The 26,940-nt window shown below is 39.1% G+C and overlaps 1 protein-coding gene across 8 annotated transcripts in view; it reads right to left on the bottom strand.

The window, feature by feature from the left end:
- The window catches only part of WDFY3 (WD repeat and FYVE domain containing 3), a 167,971-nt gene that overhangs the window by 82,906 nt on the left and 58,125 nt on the right, over window positions 1-26,940 (bottom strand). For all 8 annotated transcript variants that reach the window (XM_027692688.1, XM_027692680.1, XM_027692683.1 and 5 more), the window contains 8 exons: window positions 24,273-24,396; window positions 15,293-15,402; window positions 14,076-14,237; window positions 12,194-12,386; window positions 8,904-9,090; window positions 6,020-6,186; window positions 3,128-3,595; window positions 1,603-1,701 (listed from right to left, as the gene is read on the bottom strand). In XM_027692688.1, the coding sequence (XP_027548489.1) occupies window positions 1,603-1,701; window positions 3,128-3,595; window positions 6,020-6,186; window positions 8,904-9,090; window positions 12,194-12,386; window positions 14,076-14,237; window positions 15,293-15,402; window positions 24,273-24,396 (1,510 nt within the window). The remainder of the gene's footprint in view (window positions 1-1,602; window positions 1,702-3,127; window positions 3,596-6,019; window positions 6,187-8,903; window positions 9,091-12,193; window positions 12,387-14,075; window positions 14,238-15,292; window positions 15,403-24,272; window positions 24,397-26,940) is intronic.

Here is a 26,940-nt window from a genome sequence, read left to right as displayed (position 1 = left end):
ATTCTGCCATTTCTTACATGGCAAAACCATGTACTGGCAAGTTGGCAAAACCAAAGATGAGTGATAAATACAATTCACCTGTGACCAATACCAATTCCTCTCTAAAACCTGCTTATTTCAGCCTATTAATTCGCTACTGTTCACCACAGAACAGAATCCTCTAGTAAATCAAAATGATGGGGTTTTTTTCCTTTCCCTTGACAGGAAGAGTAGCTTGGGGGACAAAAGGGAAGTGGCAAAGGAGACACACAACAGCTTCAGCAAAGCTGCTGGCAGTGTCATCCACAGCTTTCTCACAAGCAACCCAGACAAGTGGTCTATGTGGAATCCTGTCAGACTGAACGTAAAACTAATGGAAACACCTACTCGGAGCAATCTCTGCTTCTCAGCAATGCCCTTCTGCTTGGCTAAGGGCATGCAACTGGGGTTTATCTCAAGTGCCATGAATAATGCCTTTCCTGATGGAATGACGAATTTGCTTATCAAAAACATGGACAAAGCCAAGCTGGCAGATGTTATAAATGCTCAGTGGGCAGAATTCAAAAGCCATCTTTGGAAGTGGTTTGAAACCACAAGCTGAAATGCAACACATCAAGTGCAAGAGTTAAATGACAAACACCACTGGAGATTGTTCCAACACTGGGCCTAAATTTAAACAAAAAAATTGCCCAGGCAAAAGCAGAAAAGAAACAAGTTACAAGCTTTAAGTCATTAGCCCATAAACTGATATTTAAACAGTGAGCTATCAACCAAGCTGGAAAATTGACACGATTTCTTTTCTTAAACATTTATCAAAGACTATAGGTTCTCCTACTTATACGAAAAAAAACCAGAAGTAAGAAAACACCAGTCAAAGTTGAAAAAGAGGAAAAAAACCTGCTGAAATAAATATGTTTCGTGGCCTCCAAGGCCAGAAACTCCCTGGTTCCTCAGGGTGGAGTCTGTCCCCTTCCACCTGCTCATTTTCTTCTTTGTCTAACAGAACAAGTGGTTTAAAAACATTTGTCATCCTTATTCAATCTCCTATTTCAATCTCTCAGAGACAGCTTTTACCAGTATGAGGTACACATAGTGTCTACTTCAAAATCACTAAGTCTTGGCTAATAGAGCATAATATAAAACTGCCTGATTTAGAAGAGGACAATCATAACAGAGCCCTGTTTATATACACTGATTGGGAACAAGCCTTTAAGAATCAAAAAAACAACCTGAACTAAAGATGCAAGCATTGCTAATCACATTTAAGAAGATGTGACACTGAACATTGAACTACATTTCTAATTACAAGCTAATTTTTTTGATACACAAACTGTGTTAAAAGCATTACTACAGATTATTGTAGTACTGTTGGAAACTGATGGGGTGTGGTGGTTGCCTTCAAGCAAACAACAGCAAAAAAACACAAGTTAAAACACTATTTTGTACCCCTTTATTTTATGCACTCTAAATTATGCTGTCTATTCCCTTTACTGGAAAAATGTGGAGAGAGAGAGAGAGAGTATATTTCAGTGTGTTTGATTACTTGTCTGAAGATAGAAAGTCAAGACATGGTTTTCTGTGTTACTCTTTTATACATATTTTGGCAGCAATCTCTCTACTTACCTGCATTTGTGTTTGATCCTTGTAGAAGTACTGTCAAGGTCTCCATAACCAATAAAGCCAGCTGCTTTTGGTCCTCAAATGAACTGTTTCTTGAATCCACTAAAAAATAATTTCAGAAGCTAAAGTCATAGTAAATATCACACTAAAATGCCTCTTGATACTTTCCACCAACACTTTTATTTTCTTTGCTTCCCCAGAGAGAAGGCAGCTTAACCATTTTCCAAAGCAAATTAAGATTCAGTCTACACATGCATTCCTGGGAAAGCTTAGCTTAGCTATGAATCATTTGAAAAGTTAATTTATAAAGACAAGAATTTAAATGGAAACTTCTGAGCACTGCGAGCTCAGCAGTCTGACACTACAGCTGTAGGTGTAGTTTCACATCCTCAGCTATTGTTTGTCGAAGCCACAAAACCAAACCATAGTTGAAGACTTAACAGGATCTGCTCTTGTTCAGTATTCAGTACTTCAAAGGAGAAATTCCACACAAAACTACACTCACATAATTATAGCAAATATGCTTATGACTCAACAGGGGCAACAGACCAACCAACATCACAAGTGGCATCTCACACACAGCATCACGCTCCCAAAAGAAGTGGGTGTTTTGGTTTTTTTTAATTACTCTAATAAAAGGAAAGCCACAAGACAAGGGCATGTGTGCCCAGGTAGCACCCTAATCATATGACAACTTTGTCCATTTATTCACAAGAACATGAGAACTGATGTGTTTTTCAACGGAGGTGCTGTAAAACAAAGCCTTCTAACTCTAATCTGCAGCTACCACTAAATGAGGATTCACACAACTAAACTCAGGTGAAATATCCATCAGCTATGGTTAAAAAGTAAGTGACACTGATGCACACTAACTTGACTGCAGTTTGAACAAAGAATGCAAAACAAAACAAAAAAAAATTCCGTGTGCGTGCAGGTACGCTCCTATGGCACTTGGCAGTGCCTGCTTTGCAGGCCTGGCAGCTATGTAGCTTATCTCTGGGATGTTCAATTCTGGAGATAATTAATTTTCATATTTTTTTTTAATGCTTAGAAAAATGTAGATCCAATTTATAAAAGAGTCTGCAAACTTGAATACATACTCCTATTAAGAGTTTAAATTTGAGCTCTCTAGTATTTTTTCAAAGCTGGGGCTAGACATGCACAAGAAAACCCACAAGTACCTTTTGTTAGGAAGAATATGGATGTTATGCTTTGCTCCTTTACTTTTTTCATGTTAAGTAACAGATATTAAACCAACACATCAAAAAAACATTTAAAAAGGAAAATACTAACTCCTACTACTTAGTATTCATACAGCATTTTTCATTAAAGGTTGCCTCGAGCTTCTCTGAGGACATCAAGAGAGAAGCAATTCCAATGAGCTTTTAAGATGGCACAGCAGCCCCCAGCATGATTCAGCCCTTGAGGTACATGTTCAGACTCTCCTGTTCCTCCTCCTAAGTGCTAGACTCCACTATTCCAAGTCAAAAAAAGACATGTATTAGAAAAATAGAAGCGGACACGCTACCTTGATCATTCAGTGCCTGAGTGGGATCTTTCAAAAGGGCTGCATATTTATGAAGAAGATTTACCATCACCTCCAGAAGTCCCACTTCCCTGAAGACATCCTTAAAGATGTAGTCATGACGGGTGAACTTCAGGAGTGTCTTCATGGCAATGATGCTACACTGAAAAGAAGTGCTGGATTTTAAAAGGATGCTCACACTGATCAGTTCTTTACAGGGTATGTAATTCAAGCTGAAGACAACCAATTCCAGCATCTCAAAGTATTTGGTCTGCACTTCTGGAAGTCTAGGAATTTTCTCTGCAAACTGAGACAATGTGTGCTGCGATTCCAAAATGAAGTAGTTGGCATTGTCCGCCATATAAATATTCGTGATGGCATCAAGGATGATTTGTGCTAGATAGTTGGTTTTTGCTCTCAAAAATGCATTCTGGAGGACAGAAAACGCTTGAATATTCCTCACACTATGACCTAAATCAGGAAACAAAGTGGGATGGGAGGAAAAAGGAAAGAGAAAGTTCTTAATCATCATAAACAATGAGTACACTTATTAATAATGATTCATGAATTTTAACAGGTGGGAATTAAATAACAATGTATGTCATGTATAAAAAGAAGCCTCTACACAACCACTTACATTGCAAATCCTACAATCTCCTGTTCATTACAATGGCATCTTCAGCTTTGAAAGTGTTTACTTAAGCAGCTAAATCAAAGACAATTTCTTTCAAATAGCTAAGTATGCTGATTTAGTACTAAAATGTACAACAGAATAAGTTCTAGAGACAAAACAAAGCCTGCCTGTCATCCACCCAGGCCATAGGAGAACACATTATTGCAACAGTAAAATGTTCTATATTCCATAAGGCAGAACACAACTCTGGCAGGCTAAGTTTAGAACAACAGCCACCTACATCCCCTCACTCAACAGAGCAACAAGCAATGACAAGTCCTTGTCAGCCAGTATCAAAGCCAGGCCACCAAATTCTCTGCTCAATTCCTCTTTTTGGCAACTGCCTGTGTAGAGAAACTCAACAGGGCAGTGTAGGGCCAGCTTGTACAAATTTCTTCTTATAAGTACCTGCAAGCTGATTAAAATCTCATTCATTCAGCCAAAGAATGCTTCATTTATGAGTGCTCCCTGTGGTTCCCAGAACTTTCTATGGGCAGATATTACTCTTATTCTACTAAAAATGCCTCAAAGACAGTTTTTTTAACTTCTGTGGGAACGGTACAAGTCACAGTGGGCAACTCTCACAATATGGAAAACAACTAATGGTAAAAAATAATTTTAACAAAATAAACAATCAAGAGTGAGACTTTAAAGACATTCTAAACAAAGCATTTAGGATGTTTTAACAATAAAATCTTATTTTCAAACAAGGTCTATGCAAACTGATAACCTGATTTAAAAACCCTTTCATAAACAAAGAATTCTGATTTATTACATATTCTCTGTGGAACACTACTCTCTTAATTGTTTACAAACTAAGCTGTCCAATTTAACAATAAATTCAACTATGTTCATGCCTAGCCTCACCACTTCCCATGCCAGTATTTCTCCAGAAGACAACAGGAAACTCCCTTGAAAATGAACATGGAACAATTTCACACACTGGAAGAATATTAGTTACATTATAAGTCACACTTAGTTGTTTCTAAAAGGACTTTTTAACATGCTTTCCTTACTACAAAAAAATGTCAAAAAGGAGGACTTCGAGCTTATCAAATGTGACAGGAATATAGAATATAAATAGTTATATTTGACACTAATTTAGTATCAACAGTTGTTCCAGGCAATCAGGAAGATTATTAAATTAACTTTGATTATTATGAGGACCCCTGAAGAAATGAAATTTTAACCAGCTCTTCAGAATTCAAGAACTAACATGATTTAAACAGAAGCAATTAAAAAATTGAGTATGGTCTTTATAAAAAGACAACTTGCACCTATAATGAAAAGTAGGTGAAAGGAACTGAGATGTCAAGATAAATACCACAAAATTAAAAAACTCTTTTGCAAATTGCAATAGGCCATGGTTCACTTGTGCTACTGTACCAGAAAAGCTGATTAGTCTAAACAAAAATTAATATTATTATCAAAACATGGAGAAATTAAACTGTGAGTGTATCACCACCTTTCTCTATTTAGTGCAAAAGAAAAACAAATCCCATGAACAATGAACTCTCTCAATACCAGAGAAAGGAAGTCATTGTCCAAGGAACATGAGAAACACTGAAAATAAATCCATTAGCCCATAAATCTATAAATGCAATCCTATCACAAATTATTTCTTTTATCAGAGGTATTAGTAAATCTCATAAAAAGTTCAAGTAACAAACTAGCTCCACAATGACTATTAAGTTCCAAACTCCTTAGTTACACACAAGACTTACCTGAATTTTAAGTTTATGCACAGGACATGAAACATAAGCTTATTTTTATAAAACCCTTTCTCCCCTGGGACTTCCTCAACCTTATCTCTGTATCATAATTGACTGTGGTTGAAGCACACCACAGATTTTATCACTCTGTGAACACTGGTGATGAAACAACAGATTCCAGCTCACAAGTTACATTTGCGTAAGCTGAAAAAAGCTAACAGAATGCAAAATGGGGTGGGAGGAGGATTAAAAAAAAAAAAATCAAGCTAGCATATCAGTCTTTCATATCAGTTCAGTAAGAGCAGCTTAAAACACAATAAATCAACTCAGTGCACCTCTCCACTATGATAATATCTTACAACGTCCACGTAGAAAGTGTCAGCTTGAAATGCAATCTTAGATAAAAAACCTAGACTCAGTTGCAGTTTGTGTAGTAAACAGCTTCTCTGTATTTTGTTGTTTACATTTAAAACAAAAAGCCATACAGAGAGAGAAAGCAAGCATACTCACCTTTGCCTGCAGGCTGTGGGACTGCAAACCCGGGTAGTAGGAAAGGTACTCCTGTGGTAACACCTGCTGGCTTTAATTCATTGACACCATATGTTGTTAAGGAAGTGATCAAATTAACTAAGTCCTTCAGAGCATCCTTAGATTCAGCTTCTTTTGCCTGTTCTAATCTAAAGAAAATACAACAGATCAGGTTAGCAGTATTAGTTTATTTCACCTCAAATCACTTTAATGAGACCCATTTTCCTCAATTAATTTAGAGACCGCAGTTTTACTGCCCTATCCTGCAGTATCTTATGTGTTTGTATGTCATACCATTAAGTCAGTCAAATACTGAACTTGGAAGAGCATACAGTTATTTGCCATAGAAATTCACCTGCTACATCTTTCCTTGAACTCAACAGTCTGTTAAAAAGCAGTACAGACATGAAAATTACCTTAAAAATCCTCTCACAGACATGAAGCTATTGGATATGAAAGCAAATATATAGTCTGTAATTAAATAAATCCATAATTAACTTGCTAGATTACAGCTGCCACTTTGAGAGTTAATATTTTATGTTAATGAGATGGTATCTTGGTAGAAGCCTAACACTTAGAAGCACTGGATGAAGCACCCTCATCAGAACTCCAAACTTTTACCTTTGAGCACAAGAGAACGGAAATGTAACATCCCATTCCAACCACTGTTTCCTGCCAGCAGCTCACCATCAGACCAAACCCTAAAAACTGACTCTGAACCCTAGAACCATCCTCATTTTCCTTCTACTTCATCAAAAATTATACCATGTTTAATTATTTGCTAACTGTATAGCCTCTGTAGATCCCAGGAGTAAGCTGGGGACCATGATTTCCTATTTGCTTGTGCAATGCAAGCTCTGTTTTTCTTCCTGCTGACAAGCGATCGTGGGAGCCCTTTAGAAGCAGCTCATTCTTCATCCTCCATCTTCTTCTCAGTCAGACATGGCTGAGGAACAATCTCCTTTAAACAGGAACCTCCTGCAAACAGTCACTACAGAGGCACTGATCTATTGGCATTCCACTGATCCTCCACATTCCCTGCCCTTTCACACCGTCCAGGTGCAATTACACACTTGCTCCTCTGGCCCCTCAAAAACCTTCTGCAGTTTCTTACTGAGCCACCTTCTTCACACATCCTTCTTGTTTTTCCAGCTCCAAAGCCTTTCTTTTTTGCAGTTAGAGGCCCAGTGTCCAGATTTCACACCCTTATGTGACAGTCATCTTCACAAATAGTGCCATTAGAGCTGGACAAGTCTCCGTCAGTAGGTTTGATCCAAAACGTGTCCATGGAGAACATGTTACTGCTGTTCATCACTGACCAACAGACAGGCTTATTCAAAATGACTGTTTTTTGAAAAATACCTTTATTTGCTTCTAGAAGACCACCTTGGGAAGAAGTGAGGATAACATATTTCTATGCTATTAACCTTTACTGATGCCACCTAATGATCAGACATGCAAATCTCAAGCCTTCCTATACCTTTGTCAGGGATCCCCCATTCTTTGATTTAAAGGATGAGCGAGCTTAGGAGAGAGTTTGGTGAAAACACCTGCTCTACAGAGGATCACTTTTGTACCTGAAGATGAAAATGCTAATGACAGTGCATTCCCCTCATATTTCACCTAAACTTTGGCTGACAGTTTCTGGGAAACAACTGCGCTTGAATTACACTGCTTTGAATTAATGCATTAGTAAATATAACATACTCCGAAACTCCATTTATACAATAAGAAAAATAACAATTCCTTGGTAGGCATTCTAGCTTTTGTGGCATCAAAGATAATTTATGAATAATTTTGACCACAATCAAAAATTTCAAATGTCGTGTCTTTGTCTGGTATCCTTTTAAAACAAACAAAACCCCCTCAAAATTATGTAGTGGAAGACCTAGTTCAAATATTTGGGTGCCAAAACCCAGCATCCTAGTACCCAAAAATGAATTACTTGAAAGAGGGAGATAACAACATTAACACCTCTCATTAAGACCTAGTGTTTTTTAGCACCTTTGGCCCAAGTATACTTCATAAGGTACACACTTGTAAACATAATTTCCAAGTTTCCATCTCAGACTTGAAAAACACATATATATTTCAACAGCTAAGCATCCTTCTTCAGATCTTCATATCCAAACAAAGCAACATAGACTGATCATAGATTTTACACAAATAAAGCAACAGACACTAATTTGTTGACTGAGAAAGGAAAGAAGTTTCTTCCATAGAAAGAACTAAAATCATGGATAGATCATACATCCGAGTTTTGTTTGGGCAGGCATTTTCATTACCATATTTTCTGATGCATTAGCAGCATCCTTATTAAAAAGTAAAAAAAAAAAATAAAAAAAATACACACACACACTGATTCCCTTGCAACATGCACCTCACTTACATACATAATTTTTCATTATGATAGAACAAGACAATAACATAATCACAGAATTGTTTAGGTTGGAAAAGACCTTTAAGATCATTGAGTCCAGTTGTTAACTCAGCAGTGCCAAGCCCACCACTAAACCATGTCCCCAGACAAAACAAAACAAATCCCCAACGAAACCCAAAAATCACTAATTGCAGCCAAAATTTTATGTTCCAAATTATTTCTAAATATTTAGTACCAGTTGTTTTTAAGCATCTGCTTTCTTCACAAAACACAGAAATATTTAGTAATAAATCACTACTAAAGACTAAAAAGTTAAACAATGTAGTTCCATAAACTGAGAGAACCACATAATGCAATGTCTTCATTCCAGAATAATCTATAATCACTTGTTTGTTCAAACCCATTCACCACCTATTCTTTATTATGAAACCTTTTTTAAAAAAAGCTCAGTGATCTGTCTGCATTTCTTCAAGCACTTTTACATACCTGAGGAGGAGGTCACAGAGGAAGTTGTATCCTTGCCATATCCTAAAATCATCTAACAACGTTTGGGATACATCACTGGAGTCTTTGAGAAAACAAGAAAGTCCAGCAAACATCTCAACTATTTCTAGGGGAGAAAGGTCATCAGACTGCTGCATATTCTGGACACACGTGGACAAACATTCCTTTTCTGAAAAGAATTGCAATTAAGAAATTTAGGATTTTACCGGCATCAATCACAACTAGAAGTATAACTAGTATTATAAATACAGTAATAAGGTAACTTATTCAAGTATCTCTTATCATGTAACACTGAGTATCACAGAGTACTTGAAGATGAGAAGGATCCTCAAGTGGCTTTGAACTTTAACCTCTTTTTGCCAACCCCTTCCTCCCTTTTATAATCTTTACCCTTGTAAGGAGGAAACTGTAGATAAATACTGGTTTTTACCTAAAAAGTCTGACTAACTCGACAGAATAAAAAGACAAATATGGCAACTGTAAATAATTCTAAAACATAGTTTTTTCTTTTAAAATACAAAGCTGTACAAAACACTGACTTAAACTGTTATTGATGTTAGGTAAAACCCTACACATAAGCCTTTACACCATGTCTTCTTATCGCTGTTCTGCTTAGCATTTCTTTGACTGGCATCAAAGAGAGACAGCTTGTCTTGTTCTGCATAATTCTCACACTCCATCAGTTCATTGGTCAGTAGTAAAAGGTTTTCCCTAATCTATAGTGAGATTTTAGGTTGCACTCCATTTTAAAAATGCTCCCTCTTCAATTATTTGCTATTTTAACTTTGCAGCATGCACAATGCAAAAGCATTAATCTTTCTAGCTAGACTGATAACAAAATTTCCCACAGGCCAAATTAAAGCATAAGATAGTGAAAGGATGCTCCTTTGCATTTGATGAAATGTCTTAATTTTTTTCCCTGAATATGAGATGAGCCTCTTGACAGATGTTATCTCTTAAGTCATGTTCATTTTTGTATTCAACAAGTGAGAGGGAATGCCGACTGGTTTTAATATTTTATTTCCCTTTCTAAAGAACCTAAAGTATCTTTTGACATGCCAGCTTCACTCCTCTGTGGATGAAGCCCATAGAAAAGAGATACACTAGTAGCTGTAATATGCCAAATGACTCAGTCAAATGTCTACTTATTTTCTTTGTTGCCCTTCATAACATTTTCACATATGCACGTACACCTGCTACGCTCACCAAAAACCCACCAGAAGGCTGTTACAAATGTGGCAAAAAGCCTATCACCTTTTAAGCCCTCTCTGAAAATACTTAATTGATGACTATGCTGTGCTTTCGAGTGATATTTGTACATTCACATCTTTTTGACTGGAACTGGAAACACACTGCTAGCACAAGAAAAAACACAGACTGAAATTTTCTGTGAAGTACATGGGAGCAGGCTGATGTTTTTAATAAATTGTCAAAATGGTTCTTTCTGTGGAGCCTTGTAACTACTTGCTTTCCAGGGTGTGAGCAAACTGTGGGTTTCTTTTTTTCCAGTAGGTGTACACAGCTAAAATGTATGATAAGGATGTTAGTTCATTTCAACAGTCGGTCCAATTTAAAAACTACAAATGCTTATTTTATGTGGTCCAACAGTCTAAAAGCCTCAAATGTAATATTAGAAACATTATTTTACCAAATTTCCTAATCCAAGTCCTGCATACCTAAACACCCATGCAGTTTTCAATTAATGCAACTTGAGTATTTTGTATGCAAAGCTGTTTCCAGGCAGCTCCAACACTAGTTTTCATCTTGTTTTGCTCTTCCAAGTTCTTTGTCATGAACCAGCTTGGCAACCTCCTCTTTACCAGTCCCTTGCAAGATAGATGATGAGTAAACTACTACTTTTATTAGCTACCAAAATCTGTAACCAGCTAGAGAAATGCCCTTGTACACTACTGTTTCCATGCCTGCAACAGTCAGGATGCTGCTTGCCTCAAAAAAGGACAGGAGGTAAAATGGAATGATTCTGGATACTTTGTTCTTTTGGTGGCTTGCAGGCTGGATTAAACTCATGAGGTATTTTTAATTTGGCCTTCAGGATGCACATAACATGTAGTCTGTAAGCTGTATGGCAAAGTGGGGAAGACTTGAGGAAGAAATGCAGGCTGGCTGAACAGTCAGCAGTCTAGTCAGATAGCAGGGAAAAAGGGGCTGCAAACCCATCCAGCAGTCAGGCTCTTCCTAGTTGTGTCCCAAAATCTCTGCACTTGGTTGTGACACAGGCTCTAAGGCAGGCTACCTGTAAGCTTCCTAGGAGCACCAGTATTGAGAGACTGTCACCACAGGTGTGGTTCTCAGTCCAGTGAAGAGCAGCTTCCCTGGGCCAGGCCCTAGGGAGAACATCCTTGGGTTGGGGAAGATGGGCTGGACCACAGAGCAGGAAAGCAACTGCCTGTTCCATCCATCAGCACTTGGAGGTTTGCAGTCTAGTGTTTCTGTGCCCATGCTCCCTTGAGCATTTCCTAGTGACCATATTACACTCGTTTTGCTGTTACCAGGATATGCCACTCCTGATGTTCTGGATAATGGAGAGTACATTGCAAATCAGAGGTGGTTTTAACAGCCTCATCCAGCCTTTTCCCGCAAAAGCAAGTTGTCTTGGAGAAAGAATCTTCTCCCAGCATACCCAAATTAGCTCTCCCTGGTTTGCATAATGCACCAGTATTTATTACAGGGCAGCAGTTTTCATGGCCTTCTAATAGCTCCAACTGCGTCAGCAGAACACACGGAGCTGGTTCCTCTTCCTGCGGCTTCCTCAGATGTCTCTACATCTCTTATTGCCAGCTATAGTGGTACCCAGACAAGCAGCTGTAAACAGGGCACTGCTAGCCTGCCTCGTGCCTTTACAAGGGGCTGCTGCTGACAATTCAAACACAGGACCAAACCCAACTTATTCCTACTAAGAATTAATGCTCACAGCAAAAATGACAAATTTATGCATCTTCCCAATGAATATTTTTCCATACAGGCAGTTACTGAAGTTACTGAAAGCTTTTCATTTTGCTCATCATAAACTCTACACCAGAACACGAGGGGAAACTCTATCCTCCAATGTTATATTGAAATGTGAATGAGACAGACTCTCTCACTACACAAGGGCTTTGAAATTTCACCTGTACGTAAATATTCACATATCCAAACCAAAAGCCTGGAAGCTTTCCTTGAGCTACTATTTTCATGCCTATTTCCTAACTAAGAAAACTGCAAAAGAAGAAGAGAAAAGACCCCAACAAATAATATTGAAGAGAAATGCATACCATGAATGTATTTCACTACATTGACACTAAGGCCATGACGAGATATGGTCATTAGTACTTCTCCTGCACTCTTCCTCCAAGGCAGATTATAGGGAGGGCACCATGAGGTTATTGCACTGAAAAGAAGCTGGAGATCATCCTTTTGAGCCAGTTCTTCCGCCGGGGACACAAAACTGCACAATTTTACTAGGATCTGAAATAAGAAGTCATTAAACAACTAGCATTAACACTCTGATCATTGCTATTTTTGCTTAGATTTAGGAAAAAATGAAACATTCTTCCATTTAGCAAATGCATTAAAAAGAGTAACAAGCTATTTTCCCTTTGTGTGTTTCTGTATTTCCAACTGAAGACAAGGTTATTCAACACTTGGTTATTTTAAGTCCCAGTTCAGTTTAAAATGACTACCAAAAGATTAGCAGCAGAGTTCAAATCTCTTCGGCTGACACAGCATACTTGTATGGATACCATGTTATTCCTTCTTGGAGAATCTACCAGTTGCCTAATTTACAATTAGGCTAAATGCTGCATTAGGCAGAGGCTCTGTGAAGCAAACTGCTGTATCCCTTCCTAAGGCAGGAAGAAGGCTATCGATGGGTTGTTGGCAGAGCAGCATCCATAATATCTTAGTGAAATGAAAAGAGCCAAAACAGTGCGTCAGGAAAGGCTACAGCAACACTGCAGACCTACCTCAATAACTGGCACCTGGATCTGAATTTCCAAGTTGCCATAAACAAGACAAAATGCAGCCACACAAGTGAACCTACTGCGTTGCTCTCTCTTTTCTGTGTGTTTTGAGGACATCTGATCTCCATTTTGTGTCTTGTGCAGGAAAAGCTGAGGCTTCCTTTCAGAAAACTAGAAGGCAACTTTAGAAGGCTGTCAGCATCTGGAAGGGCAGGTTTGGAAGCTATCTGAAACCTCACCCATTCCATCCAGCCTATTTGAGAACACCACTTTACGTCCTTTGAAGAGGGAGAGAAAGGAGCTAGTGGTAATAGGTTGGGGGGGACCCTATGTGGTAACATGGTCATTAACTCTGCTGACTGAAACACAACAGAGCAATTTCTGAAAGATAGGTTACAGCACATTGTGATTTCTGATTTGGAAGACAGCACCAAAATGCCTGTCAGACATTATACTTACAAATCCTGGCACTGCCCTCAAATTCCTGAAGGATGCAAGTTCTGCCAAACCTCTATGGTTTTGCATACATGGCTACGATAACCTCGCACAGAGATGTACCCAATTTGCACACTGACACAGGTAGTGTGACCACTGACCCCCTTCTAATGGTAACTGTCAGCTCCTTCTAAAAGTTTCATCAGGAGAACATACAGGAATTTCTTTGCAGGATCTCCAACCGGAACTTGAGAAAGGAGCAAGTCAGATTAAGTCCTTGGTCTCCCTGGGAATTCTGAGGGATAATTTTAATAGTAACTGCAAGCTCAGATTGCTCCCATGCTTAAATTACTTGTTCCCACAGTCACAGGGCTTTTTTCACATAATTATAGGGGAAAATAGCATATGTTATATAAATCAATAAACTATTATCAATACTAATTTTTTTACTATGTTTATTTCTATCAGTAACAGCCAAAGATACCAAATACTAGGACCACTTGGATGAAAACAGAATAACAGTGCACATGTTGCTCCTCTTAAGCATCTGTGTGGCAGAGTTGCATGCGTTTCTGTGGAGGAGGTATTTGCCAAGGACAAAAACTACCGGAGGATTGGAAATTTAACCTCATCTGTGCCATCAGTTTGTGAAGAATCAAGGAAGAGTAAAATCTGGTTCAAGTGAAAAGTTTCTGGCTTTTCTCATATGCAGTATTTCCATTCCTCTTGCAAATTCCATGACCTATTTTACCTTTCTTACCTGTACAAAGACTTTCTGTAGTAGCGCTCGGCGCTCTGCGAGAGGTAGTTCATTCTGTGCTCCTCCAACTACCTCAGGCACATGTGGAAGGTCAAAAAACAGATACAGACATTTAACAAGCGTGGAAGGCACTGACATTGTAGTCATGCAGTCCACGGTTTTCTGAGGAAGAAGAAAACAGAACAAAAAAAAAAAAAACAGTTCAGCATATTACTCTATTTAAAAAGTCACACTCCTAATAATGCAGCTGATTGAAATGCTGGTTTTTCTTTCTCACACCTTTGGTGAGGTATTCACGTGACAGTACAGATTCACCATCTATTTTTGAATGCCTACCTAAACAGTAACTTTAAAAATAGGATAATTTATTTACAGAACGACAGCACCTAATAGCCGCAGTTCTGAGCAGTCACTGCACAGGACAGAAACAAAACCTGTCAGTCTTTGCCAACAGAAGTTTACAAGTTAATTACAAGACCTTCAGCCAAGCCCTCATCAGTTATCTATTCTTTGTAGCAGTGGAAACGGGAGTGGGAGGAGGACTGTTCAGTTTATGCTCTCACTTCGCATGAAGGTATAAGCTGGCATAAGGAGCAAGGCAGTAGAAAATATGAAAGCATCAGTGGGAAGAAAAGACAAATTGGAGTGGAGGCTGCTGACATACTAAAACACAGATAAAATGATGTGCTGAATTATAAAGGCGGATTAGAACAGAAATAAAAAACCACGCAGCTGTCCAGCAAAGTGCCAGAGATCAGCTCCCTGGGAGGGCAGCACCAGAAGCAGAGGCAATAATGATTCACGGCACCACCCACTCATCACTGCTGCTGGCTTTGCTTTTTGCAACTGCTGTTGCCCTCTTTCAGTGACATGTCCAAAGTTCAAAGTCTGAACTATTTAGGTGAGTTATGTGACATGCGTGTCATGGGGCGCTAAGTAGCAGCATGCAAGAGAAGCCTTTGGGAAGCAATAGAAGTTGCAAGCATAATTCAAAAGAACATTATAAATTAAAATTCCAGAATGATTATAGTTTTTTTAGGCAACTGAAACCAAGGAGCTAAAGCAGAAGTTCTGTGGCAGTATAGAGAAAAAGGATTTTAACACAGTAAGTAGAATATAGCTACATCTTTTAATGAGTGTTCATGCAGTTCATTATATTATTGCTGTTGTCTCTCCCACCCTCCAATTTATTTTTAGCTTTGCTGTTTAAGACTAACCTGTCCTGATGAAGCTAGTAAATTGATTGTGGTGAGCAGCATCCAACCTCTACTTGCTTCTTCACTTTGATTGACCTCCAGAAACTGGACTATGGCACGACTTGCAGCCTCTGTAGGGGGCAGTTAAAAAAGCGCAGTAAGAATTCAGTTTGATAGTTTGCAGAAGGGAACACGTCCTCTCCCAGCAGTCCCGAGCATGGAGCATAAATTCACCTCTACAACGCTAGTTGAAAAAAAGGACTAGGCTTAGGCCTACACTTTCCAGACACACATTCCAGTCTTCCACATGCACTTAGCTTTGACACCAGCGAGGTTGCAAAAAGTACGTTATTAGGTCACGCATCATCCTGTAACCAGACAGATCTCAGTAACATGCAGCAACTTTTGTTTGAGTATTTTGGCTTTAATAAATACAACATAGTCTTTCCCAAAGTCAAAATGTCACTATCACTTAGTGGTCTCAGTGGAAAAAGCTGATATTCAATTCCTGAAAAAAAGCACTGCACTGAAACAACAACATGGAGAATAATGGGAAAAGATTGGAGAGAAGGAAAGGTGCAGAAAGACAAAAGGAACAAAAACCAGGAAAAAAGTAAAATTAAGCCTGAGTAGCTACTGTCAGCAATTACAACATCCCCATCCTACATTTTTTGGAAAATGAAAACACTAAGAAGGCTAATTCTTATGATCCAGGGACCACTTCTGGAATTAGATGCTATTCCATATCAGTCAGAGCCCCAGATATATATTCTGCCAAGTAAACAAGTTATCAGCCTCAATAAATAAATGAACAGAAAATGTAATCCTATTTCACTGCTGTCTGAATACACACTTATGCTAAGAAGTCCATAATGCCAGTTGTGATGACTGCCCGTTACCTTTAAGGGAAATCTAAAACCATTTTGCATTAGTAACTGTGTATCAATCATCTTCAGTGCTTTTAGTGTCAACTAGGACAAAAAAGGAAGGTGAACAGTATCACTTAAAAAAAGAAATTACAAAGGAATTTCTAATGGAGGAATAAATCCACAATTGAAGAAAAATCCAACTTTAATATTGGTTTGTTTGCTTCATCTGCTGTCAAAATTTCCCAGCACATACCTGTGACAGAGTTTATTCGAAAGTAAACACATTCCATAGGGCAAAGTACTTATCAAACTTCTAGCACTGACTACATTGAGAAGATAATTTTCTGAAGTGCCAGACTGTAAGTTATGTTGGACTAATAAACCTATGAAGTAGGTGATCCTAGAAGATGTCTAAAATTGTTTGGTTTACATTCCTAACAGTAACTTTTCACAAGAGCGACAACCACCATACAGAGCCAACATCCTCAGCCATCATCACTGGTGAATCAGCGTAACAAAAATCAAGGTGTAAAGAAACCCTCTTATCAACAGGAGGACAGCTGGGAGATGAAGTGCAGCGACTAAACCCCTCTGCACAACAGCCCTGAGATCACGTGTTGAATGCCGCATCCAGTTTTGGTCCCAGTGCAATACAGGAAAGACAATGATGGATAGGAGTTTAACTGAGAGCCACTGAGATATCTGGGGGCTGGAGCACCAACCCTGTAAGGAGAGGCTGAGGAACCAGGGCTTGCTCAGCTGGGAGAGAAGACAGCCTCAGGCAAACTGAGCAGCAGCCTCAGTCCATGGTGGAGGGAGTTGCCAAGAAGCCAGAGCCAGGCTCCTCACAGCACTATATGGCTGGAGGGAAAGAAAAATTGGCTTAAATCAAGAGAGGTTCAGACTGAATATAAGGAGAAGTTTCCCCCTGCCCCAGGGACAGAGATGCACTGCAATGAGGCCCAGAGAGGTGGTGCTGTAACCAGCCTTCGAGGTTTTCAGGACATGACAGGACTGAGCCCTGCACAACCTGGTCCCATTTCACAGCAGGAGGTCAGGCAACAGACCTTTCTTATTCTGTGATTTTCTCTCATGCAGAAAAAGTTCTATTTGATGTGAAATCTCCCCGAGATCACCCATGCTGGCAAGTGTCATTCTCTTCCAGTGCAAAGAGGATATATTTTTCCCTAAAGCCCAGAAACCCTTCTATGGTCAATAATCATAGGGAAAAAAGAACAACCAAAAAAAAAAACAGAGAGAAACACATTTAAGGTAAAAACCGAGATTTGTTTCATTTGTGCAATGGCTCTTCTCCCATGGTTTTGTTTTGCAGACTTCCTCCTGTAACAGAATTTTGTACAAACCACTGGCTTTTCTAATTATAATGCTGAAGTAAGGAGAGGCCCCTGCTGCTTCCCTACATGAGACTGAGATAAAACAAAGCTTGAAATACCAAGGTGAAAGGTAAAGCAATTTTTAAAACTCACACAAATGTGGACAAGCAGCAATTTCCCAGCATGCTGACCTGAAGTACCTGGTGGGCACTTTGTTTCCCCAAACTACCAGTGCAAAACATTGGTCAGGTGGTTGGGTGTATGAGCAGATCAATTCAGAAAGCCCAACAACCATGCCACATTTCCTATGCTACAAGCATAGGCAAAGTGCCAGAATTCCTGAAAAAGTCAGTTCTCCTAAATTCTGAGAGTCAAGCATGCCTAAAGCGTGCACTGCTTCTACAATGACCGTACCCCACCAGCCCAGAGTTAGAGGTGTTTTTGTAGGCCTGTTCTCTTTCTATCTGAGGACAGACAGAGCTGGGCCAGCACTCTCTGACTTCAGGAAGGTACAACTGGTGCCAAACAGGGTGTGCACAGCCTCCTTTGGGAATAGTCTCCAAAAGCCACCTGTGGACCAGGGTCTCCTTTAGTCATCTTTGAAAGTGAGTCTCAGGGGTTAAGTCCATGCTTCTGAGGAAGTTGTCATGCTGCTGGCATCCTAAATGGCATAGCAGTTGAACATTATAAATAGCAGTTTCAAAACTGTCAGTCTTAATTAAGCACTCCCTAAAACACAGACAGCATTTTAAGTGCTGGAAGACGTTCTCCTGTCATCTGCTCAGAGCAAATTTGATAGCACTATCATTTAAGATAAATTTCTATCATCAGCACTGGTCTTAATTTATTTCTTGTACCTTTTCCCTGGTCTTGAAGTGCTCAAGTCACCTTTTACTGTAACATCTTTTATGTGCACTACTCAGATGTCCTTAGCTGTTCAACTTCTGCTGCAGAAGAAACAACTCTAGGATTGGGATATCTATCTAGCAAAACCAGCAAAAAGGCAAAGAAAAAAACCTATAAAATAATGTGTAAACATACATACTGTGACAGCTGTGCAAGCACGTACGCGTAAGTACGAGCATGATTATGTGGTTACATGTTAATACACAGGAGTCAGGTTTTTCAGCATGGATTCAGTATATACAGGAGAGAGACTTGGATAAAACACCAGCATTTGCTTTATATGTAAGAGATGACACAGGTCTTTGCATCCTGGGCTTCAGAAAACTAGCACGTAGAAAGCAACAGGATTAGACCCATTCAGACTGCGAGCAAAAATCAGTGCTGCACTACAAGCAACCTTATTGCCTATAGCAATAGCACTAAGGACAAATTCAGTACATGAAGCTTTCAGTTAGATGTTCCAGTACCTTAAACAGCATATAATAGTGTCATCAGACTTTTGTATAGCTTATTCTTATTCTAGAGTGGAGTAATAATGAAAAAAATGTCTGTGCATATGCCAAGGAGGGGGAAGATGGAGTGGGAGGTATGGGTGGGTGTGTCAGGGAGGTGGTGAGGCTGAAGTCAGAGATCCCTTCTCTAACTGAACCTTCAAGAAGTCTCTACTACTTCTTGTGGAGAATGCCTGCAAACACAGTCAGACATCTAGAGTTACAGAATACAAATCACTCCAACTACCTACGTAGTAATAGAGAAGTATCAACCCAAATGAAAATGGGATGGCAAAACATCTGCCTTCAATCACCAGCAATCGAACAGGGCTGTCATCACAAGTCATAGATATGAAGTGGCTGATGCCTTTGCAGTGTGCAAAAATGGAGGGCTGGGCTGCTCATCCAAAGATAAACAACCCAACTGTGCCAGCGTTTAGCCTCAGTAACTCAGATGATAAAAGAATGGGCTTTCCAGGATCTCTTGGAAAGGCCCTATACTGCACTACACTTACCTTCCATAAGATCTGTTAAAAAGCACCAACAGTAAACAGAAAGTTAACCAAAAGTAGTAAGATATAGCAGTCATTGATCAGAACTGATTCCTGATGAATAGTAGCTAATAGGACACTTCTTTTTGCCTTTCAAAGCAATTTCAATAAATTCAAAGTAGAATCACCTTGTAAAGCAAAGTCAACCACAGGAAAAAGATACATATGTAATGAAAAAACCAAGACATTGGTAGTCAAAGCATATGAGATTTCCACAGCATGTGAGATTTCCAACCTAAGTCTCTTCTCAGCAGAAGAAAAGTTAACATACCGAAAAAGTCTGAAAGCTGCCCCTAGGTCCACTTATTTTATCAAGGAAGTTCCTCAACTCTTCAAAGAGAAGCAGACACTGCAAGTAACACTATGAGGAAAACTTCAGGCTCCATCGCAGGAGGAGCCCGAAAGGCTGCTTAGCAGTAGAAGATAAGAAGATTCCTTTAACTATCATCTGTAATTCACCCAAATGCAAGATGCACTGAGACAAATTACACTAACTTTTGTATATTTAGGACAAAAATGAAATTAGTTCTGCTGATGTGATAAACTGCAATGAAAATGAACAATAAAAACAGAGTTTGCAGATCAATAGAATTTTATGAAGAATAAAGGTAGGCACTGTCAGAGGCCAAAGATAAACCACTGATGTGATTTTCTGCAACGGTTAAACATTATGATGATGAATGTTTATCAATTTGATCCCCCAAAGTGGTTTGAAGACGAGATAATGACAGTCTTTCACCAGATCTGTTAGAGAAGTGCCTAAAGAGGTTTAAAGCATATTCAGTGGTGAAACAGTTTGAGTAAATCTGTGAAATTAAGAGGAAAAGAGAGAAAGCAGGGGGCAGAACCACAAAAAAACCTAAAAAACAAAACTAAACCAAAAATAAATAAAACAACAGGGGAAAAAACCCAACCAAACAAACAAATAAAAAACCACAATACCCAACCAAGCAAACAAAAAACCAAAATACCCCACAAAAAGACCACACCACCACAATATTCAGAGGGTATAAACAGTAACTGAAATTATTGTTTCTGGAGGCAGGAAGGATTAGCTGAACAGTCTAGAAGTACAGTAAAAATAAATTTGGCATTAAATAGTAAATACTGAGACAATTGCATACAGAAAATGTTGTAAATACGAAATGAAGCACTGACTGAAGTTAACAAAGACACAACTAAATTGAATTTAAGAGGTGCATAAAACAGTGATATACACAGAATAGCACATGTAAAATCATTAAAAAAACCAAACAACTACCAAACTTTTGAAATTGACTTTGAAAGGAGGCTAAGAAGTTCCAGCCCAGTGCTGTACCATTTTGTTTTCTCACTCTTCAATTTTCTACCCTTCTGCACAGTTTCACAGATTGTCCTAACACTTACTTATATTCTGACTGGGCTATGACCTTCCAGGATGCAGGACTGCCCATCACTAAGGGAATCATTCTGAACCTCCTGGATTGCCTATGCCCTGTTGTGTTGTCCCTTCAACAGATATTGGGGTTGTCGAAGTCCCGCATGAGGACCAGGGGTTGTGAATGTGAGGTTGGTCCAGTCTGTCTACAGGAGCCTCATCCACTCCGTCTTCCCGGTCGAGCAGTCCTCCAATATAACACCACCTGTGCCTGCTCTCCCTTTAGTTCTGAACCATATTATCTTGGTCAGCTCATCCATCCCCAGGCAGAGCACCACACACTCCAGCTTATTGTTGACAGAGAGAATGACATCTGCTCCTCATCTTCCCTGCCTGCCCTTCTTAAAGAACCTGTATCCTTCCATTGCAACACTCCAGTTACAGGAGCCATCTCGTCAAATTTCCATGATGCTAGCATGATAGCTCTGCAGGGTGTACAGTCTCTTAATTTCTCCTGTTAATCCTCATGCTCTATGCATTTGCATAGACACATTTTAACTGTGCCTCTGATGCAGCCAAACTACTGGCTGGTGTAACTGGAATTCCTTTGTGCTGCTCTTCAGATGCTTTCCTGCTGACCTGTGATCCCTCTCCAGGGCTCTGGGTATCACCTGCTGACACTGGCATCAAACTGGTAGGAGTGGGATGGATTGAGGCTCCCTTTTCTCCAGCAATTTTAAAGACATGCTGTTGGAATATCTGCAAAATCACAGATGAACCAATTGCATCCAGGATCTGTCTTTTCAAAAATACATTAAATGAAAGTGTTGCTTCCCCTCCAGCCAAAGTAGCCATTACTAACCACATTTATTCAAGATTCCAGTTGTCCCTTTCCCTTTTTTCAGAAGTCTGTCTTTTTCAGCTCTGAGCCAGATGCACTTGCTCCCAAAAGAAAGATTAATTTCAGAACTGAGACTACCCTAGACATAGATGTTTGAACATACATTTTACACAGCACTACCATAACTTTTTGATCAATTCAGACACAAAATTGGATTTATTTGTGGAAAATGTGGCAGCTAAAACTCTTGAGTATACAGGAGTATCTCAACCATGACCTCACCATCTTCTAAAACAGACTAGATACCCCATGGCAAGGGAAACCATTCCCTAATTCTCATAGATACAATTACTGCTGCCACCTGAAAATGCTCACTGTTATACACCAAAGACTTAAACATGAAAGATAATTTAACTCAGTTTTAACTGCTGCATTTTCCTTACTCCAAGATTACATCCATCCTAGAGAAATAAGACAGTTGAAACTGTAGCTGAATACACAACTACAGTGGCAATGTTCAGAGACCACTTGAGATAAGGTGCTGGCACAGTTACTACTGAATCACAAAACACCATTCTGAGGAAACTTCGACAGTCTGCCAAGAATAACTGAGATATGCCTCCACGATGGCAGGCATTACTCACACAGCTATTAGCATAAATATTCAAAGGCCTGATGAAAATAATTGCCCTGTGTTCCATTATGAGATGGAGGAGAAAAAAAAAAAAGAAAAGAGAAGAAAAAAAACCCAACCACAACACACTGACAGGTAAGATTTAATCATACGACATTCCCAACTGTAAAATACTACCAACACATTTATAGAAATCAAGCTCTTGTAAAATTCTTTCCTTTCATTAAATATCTAAAGTTGACTTTTGATTATGTTTGCATGGAAAGCTTGTCTCTAAAACAAGGTCAGCAATTTTGTAGACTTAAATGGTGCACTTCACTCCAACAGGAATTTGCACTTGTATATTACCAAGGACATTTCTTTCATGTAGTTGTTTCTAAAGTTTTTCCCTTTTAAAAACATGCTAGGAGATATAAATACCTGTCAACAGCTATTAAGATATGCTCTTTCTGTGTTTGGGACACAGAAAGAATGGAAGTTCAGAAAAAAAAATAATGCAAGAGCCTTCACAATCCATAGACACAATATATGCTTTTAACATAAAATGTATTTTAAACAGCCAATAATTTCTATTTTTATCTAGTTCTAATCAGCTTAACACAGAAGTCTACAAACTATGAGTTTTAACAGCTTGTTAACTGGTTATTCTGGAGAGGACACTGCAATTCCCTGGTCCCATCAAGACTCACAATGCAATTTGCAGAACATGGGCCTACCAGGCTTTCTTAGGAGAGGTATAAAAAGAATTTACTGACCAGAGTAACAGTAATCCTGCTAACAGAGGAAAAACAACTGCTTTCTGTTTTAAAAGAAACATTGGTACTCATTACATTAAGGTTTAGAAGAGCCCCAAACCATCTTTTAAGTCATTGTGGTCAAGTTTTCAAGTGGGGGAGAAAACAAGAAAAAAAACTCGAAAACAACCACCGCCAACGAAAACCAAGGGTAACAACTGAAGTAATAAACACACAAAAATGGTTATTCCCAGCAGAATGCGACTGACAAGCAGGCATAACAGATGTTCCCCAGGAAAAAAGGTCAAGCGCACACCACCATTCTGCCAGCACGGCTGTTGGACATTTACTTCTCCTAAATACCCACAGAAAAGACATTTTGCGCCTGTTTACCCATAGAGAACAGGTTTTGTCTATGATATCTGTTTAGCCATCTGGAATGTTTCACTGTTAGTCACTCTACTTAAAATGGAAATATATTGTAATTGGCACAGTTTGTGACTCCTGACTTCCTGCATAATAATTTTCACAGCCTTTTCCAGTCCTTATTTACCACCAAATCCAAGCTGAGAACTCAGCACAGATCTTAAAATTATCTAGTAGGCAAAGACTTGGTACTTCTCAGAATTGTTCCTCTTCAGAAGAGGAAATCAAAGAGGAAAGCTAATGAACCATGCCTTCTCAGTGCATTGTCCTCAGTTATGCAACTCCCAATATGAGGTCAGGTTCTCACACATTCAGGGTTCAAGAGAACCAAATCTCACCCTGACATTTAATAATCAGAGCAAAAGAGAAGTCCACTAACATTTTTCTAGGGCTGGCAGCATTGGTCATAATGCAGGACCTGCTGTACTTTCACATCTTATTAGCTTCCAGGCTGGCAGCTAATTTAAAATGCATGGTTTTGGAATCTTAACATATCCAAGGGACACAACACACCACCAACAGGCACCTCAGGCAAGATACAGCAGCTGTCGACATGCATGTTCTTGGCCCTTTTCTCCTAGTAGGTCATGCAACTGAGCTCACTCCTCTCTCTTTGATCTGCTGTCAAGCTCGTGGAACTCAGCTTTCTCTGCAACCCAGGGAGGAAACCTTTAACCTCCTCCTTTTCCTCATCTCAGTCCAAAAAAAAAGAAAAAGACAACACACTTTCATTGCAGAGACTTCAATTTCTGAGCCTGCACAGCTGCTGTGAATGGCAGCTCATAGTATTTCAACTAATCTGAAAATCAAGATGCACAGATGTGAAAAGCCCAAACTTGTGCCCCACGCAATAAATACCTGTAGATTTATTCGATGCTCTCCGTCGAATTTCTGTCACCATCAATCGTGACACTTGAGTAGTAAACTGCAGGAGGTCCGAAAATTTTTCTGTCATTGTACTTGGAGGAGCATTTCCAAACACCTAAAACAAGAGAAAAATGCATGCATTAAAAAGTCATTCAGTTTTCAAGGATCACTACAAACTGCCATGTTCCTTTCTGAGGAAGTATTCCTATGGAGATTACAAGTTTTTGTTTTCATGATGCAGCATTCATCACTGTACTGATTTTCACAGTGCATGATCTAAAATATATTCATAGTTGGAATTACAACATCATTCAGGGAGGTAAGATCTGATGAATGAAAGGGAAAAAGAGAGTCGCAAGTTTTCTTGCAAGATGAAAACCCCATAGAGACCCAAAAGACTGGGATTGCACATAATGGGGTAAAGATCAGATACCAGATGAAATTCTTTAACTCCTTTACTATCTGCTGGACCTAAACATCCCACAGAGGTGCACTGCATGTACAGAATGACGTGTAAAATCTTTTAAAAGGGACTAGGAATTAGAATTGCCCTGTTAAGTCTTCCCTCAATAAACTGATGATGCCAGGAAGCCTCTCAAGCTGCTGCTACCCCAAGGACTTACTCTCCTCTTTTGAGATCTTCTTGAATGTAACAGCAGTGGGTTTTTTTATGAGTTGTCACTTAATTCTAGTAACTTCATCATTAAGCATTTATTTGGTTATTAAATCATGTATTAAATCACAATTAACAGGGAGAAATGTGTTAACGCTGTGGCATTGCACTAGGGTATGGAACACAACATTATCTCAAAATGGAGTTAGCTAGTTACTGCAGTAATTTACTTTTCATTCAAGACTGCACACAAAAAGCAGTCTCCATCCACACTTCCCATGTAAAACTTGCACTAAAATAGTCACAATAAAACCACAATATTCATTATCAAACAAAGGATGCACTCCAAATTTTGGTATCACCTCTTGTGTCAGTGCTGAAGAAACAGAATAGACTGCTCAACACCTGAACAGTCTCTGCTCGTTTACATTTTTCTCCCTTGTAGCTATTTGTGTAACCTTCAGGAGTGTCACCAGATGACAGTATTTTTCTAGTAAAACTTTTGTTCAACAGGTTATATTGGCCTCTCAGAAAGCGGACGTCATCTCAACAGTACAACTGATTTGGACTCCACACTTATTTCACCCTCATCTCCTTTCTCTGGGTGACCCAGTTATACTATTACAGCTGAGCTGCTGACATACTTGGCTGAGGTCACTCTCAAGTCCAGGGACATCCAGTGAAATCCGTAATTACAGCCAACAGGGATGAGAGAGAATCGTGGTGCCAACTTACCATGGAACCCCTAAGCTACTGAGGAAAACTCAAAAGGCAGAAGACAGAATAACCTTTGTCTGACTCCCCTTAGTATCAGTTGCTCTGGCACATCACAAAACAGCCAAAAATATTTTTCCTGCCTACTTGCACTGCAAAGTCATGATGAAATGGAGCCAGAAATACAACAATGAAATCGAACACTCTGTTTCCTCAAAACAAAAATAATTTTCATCAAAGGCATAAGTATCTCTCATCCAGAACATTTCAACCACCACTATCAATAAAAGCAAACAAATGGGAGCTGAGACGTTACAGGCAGACAACTGTTTTAGGCAGATCAAGAAAAACACCCCTCATTTGAATCACAGAGTACAGACAACCCAAACTTCCCTAAATCTTTCATAAGACCTCCTTTTGTAGTTGTCTGCATCAGCTCCCAGTTCATCAGGGAGCATCTAACTTCCACAAGGCTGTAAGAAGGGAAGAGGGCCCTTGAGGTTTGCATATTCACTGAATATAAGCAAGATTATCTAGACCAGAATGCACATTGCAGAGCATCTTGTCATCACTAATTGTTTAAAGTTCTTCCACTCAGACCAAGGGAAGAGGAAAAATTAACAGCCCTGTTACCTGCCTGACTTGGCTCAAATTTGTTAGCAGACCCCAGGAAATGCAGAGACCTCAAAGTTACAGTAAAAGGTTAACTGAGGTCAACTGAATTTTAATTAGTTGTCCGAAGTCTGCCAAGTTTGCATGAGGTAGAATAAGCATTTCCATTGGATATTTATATCCATTCTGACTAAAAATGGTAGTAAAAGCCAGGAACAGGATATTACACATTTTACCAGTAAATCAACTTTTTAATAAGGAAAAGCAAGGTTCCTTCAAGATAATGTAAGCAATGTACCATTTATTCAAAACCAGCCCCTTCATCGTTCCATCCACTTTTTTCATATACTGCAAAAGTGTTACTACCACATTGGTGGAGCAATGCTTCTGCGAACTCATGGAACTCTGAAAGGAGCCTTTTCAGTACTCTTCCACAGGGCCAATCTTTAATTGTTAATTATGCACCAATTTAGCTTTTCATTACTATGTGATTCATCATTTCATAAGCCTCTCTGAACAATGAAGAAACAGGAACAGTCTGTAAACCCATTCATTACCAGAACTAGAAAGATGGCTTTACCTACAGCACGTTTGAGACATTCTCTATCTATAAACCAAAGTTAAGAATGCTTTAGCTCTTCTGGATTTACTGATTAATAACCCTCAAAATATCAGGAAGAAAATGAAACTGCATTTCACACAAAACTTCAAGTATATCTG

Source organism: Neopelma chrysocephalum, unplaced genomic scaffold, assembly GCF_003984885.1.
Source record: "Neopelma chrysocephalum unplaced genomic scaffold, ASM398488v2 Primary Assembly neopelma1_88, whole genome shotgun sequence".
Taxonomy (NCBI): Eukaryota; Metazoa; Chordata; class Aves; order Passeriformes; family Pipridae; genus Neopelma; species Neopelma chrysocephalum.
Note: the sequence above shows the minus strand (reverse complement) of the source record. Positions and strands in the feature narration are given on the sequence as shown.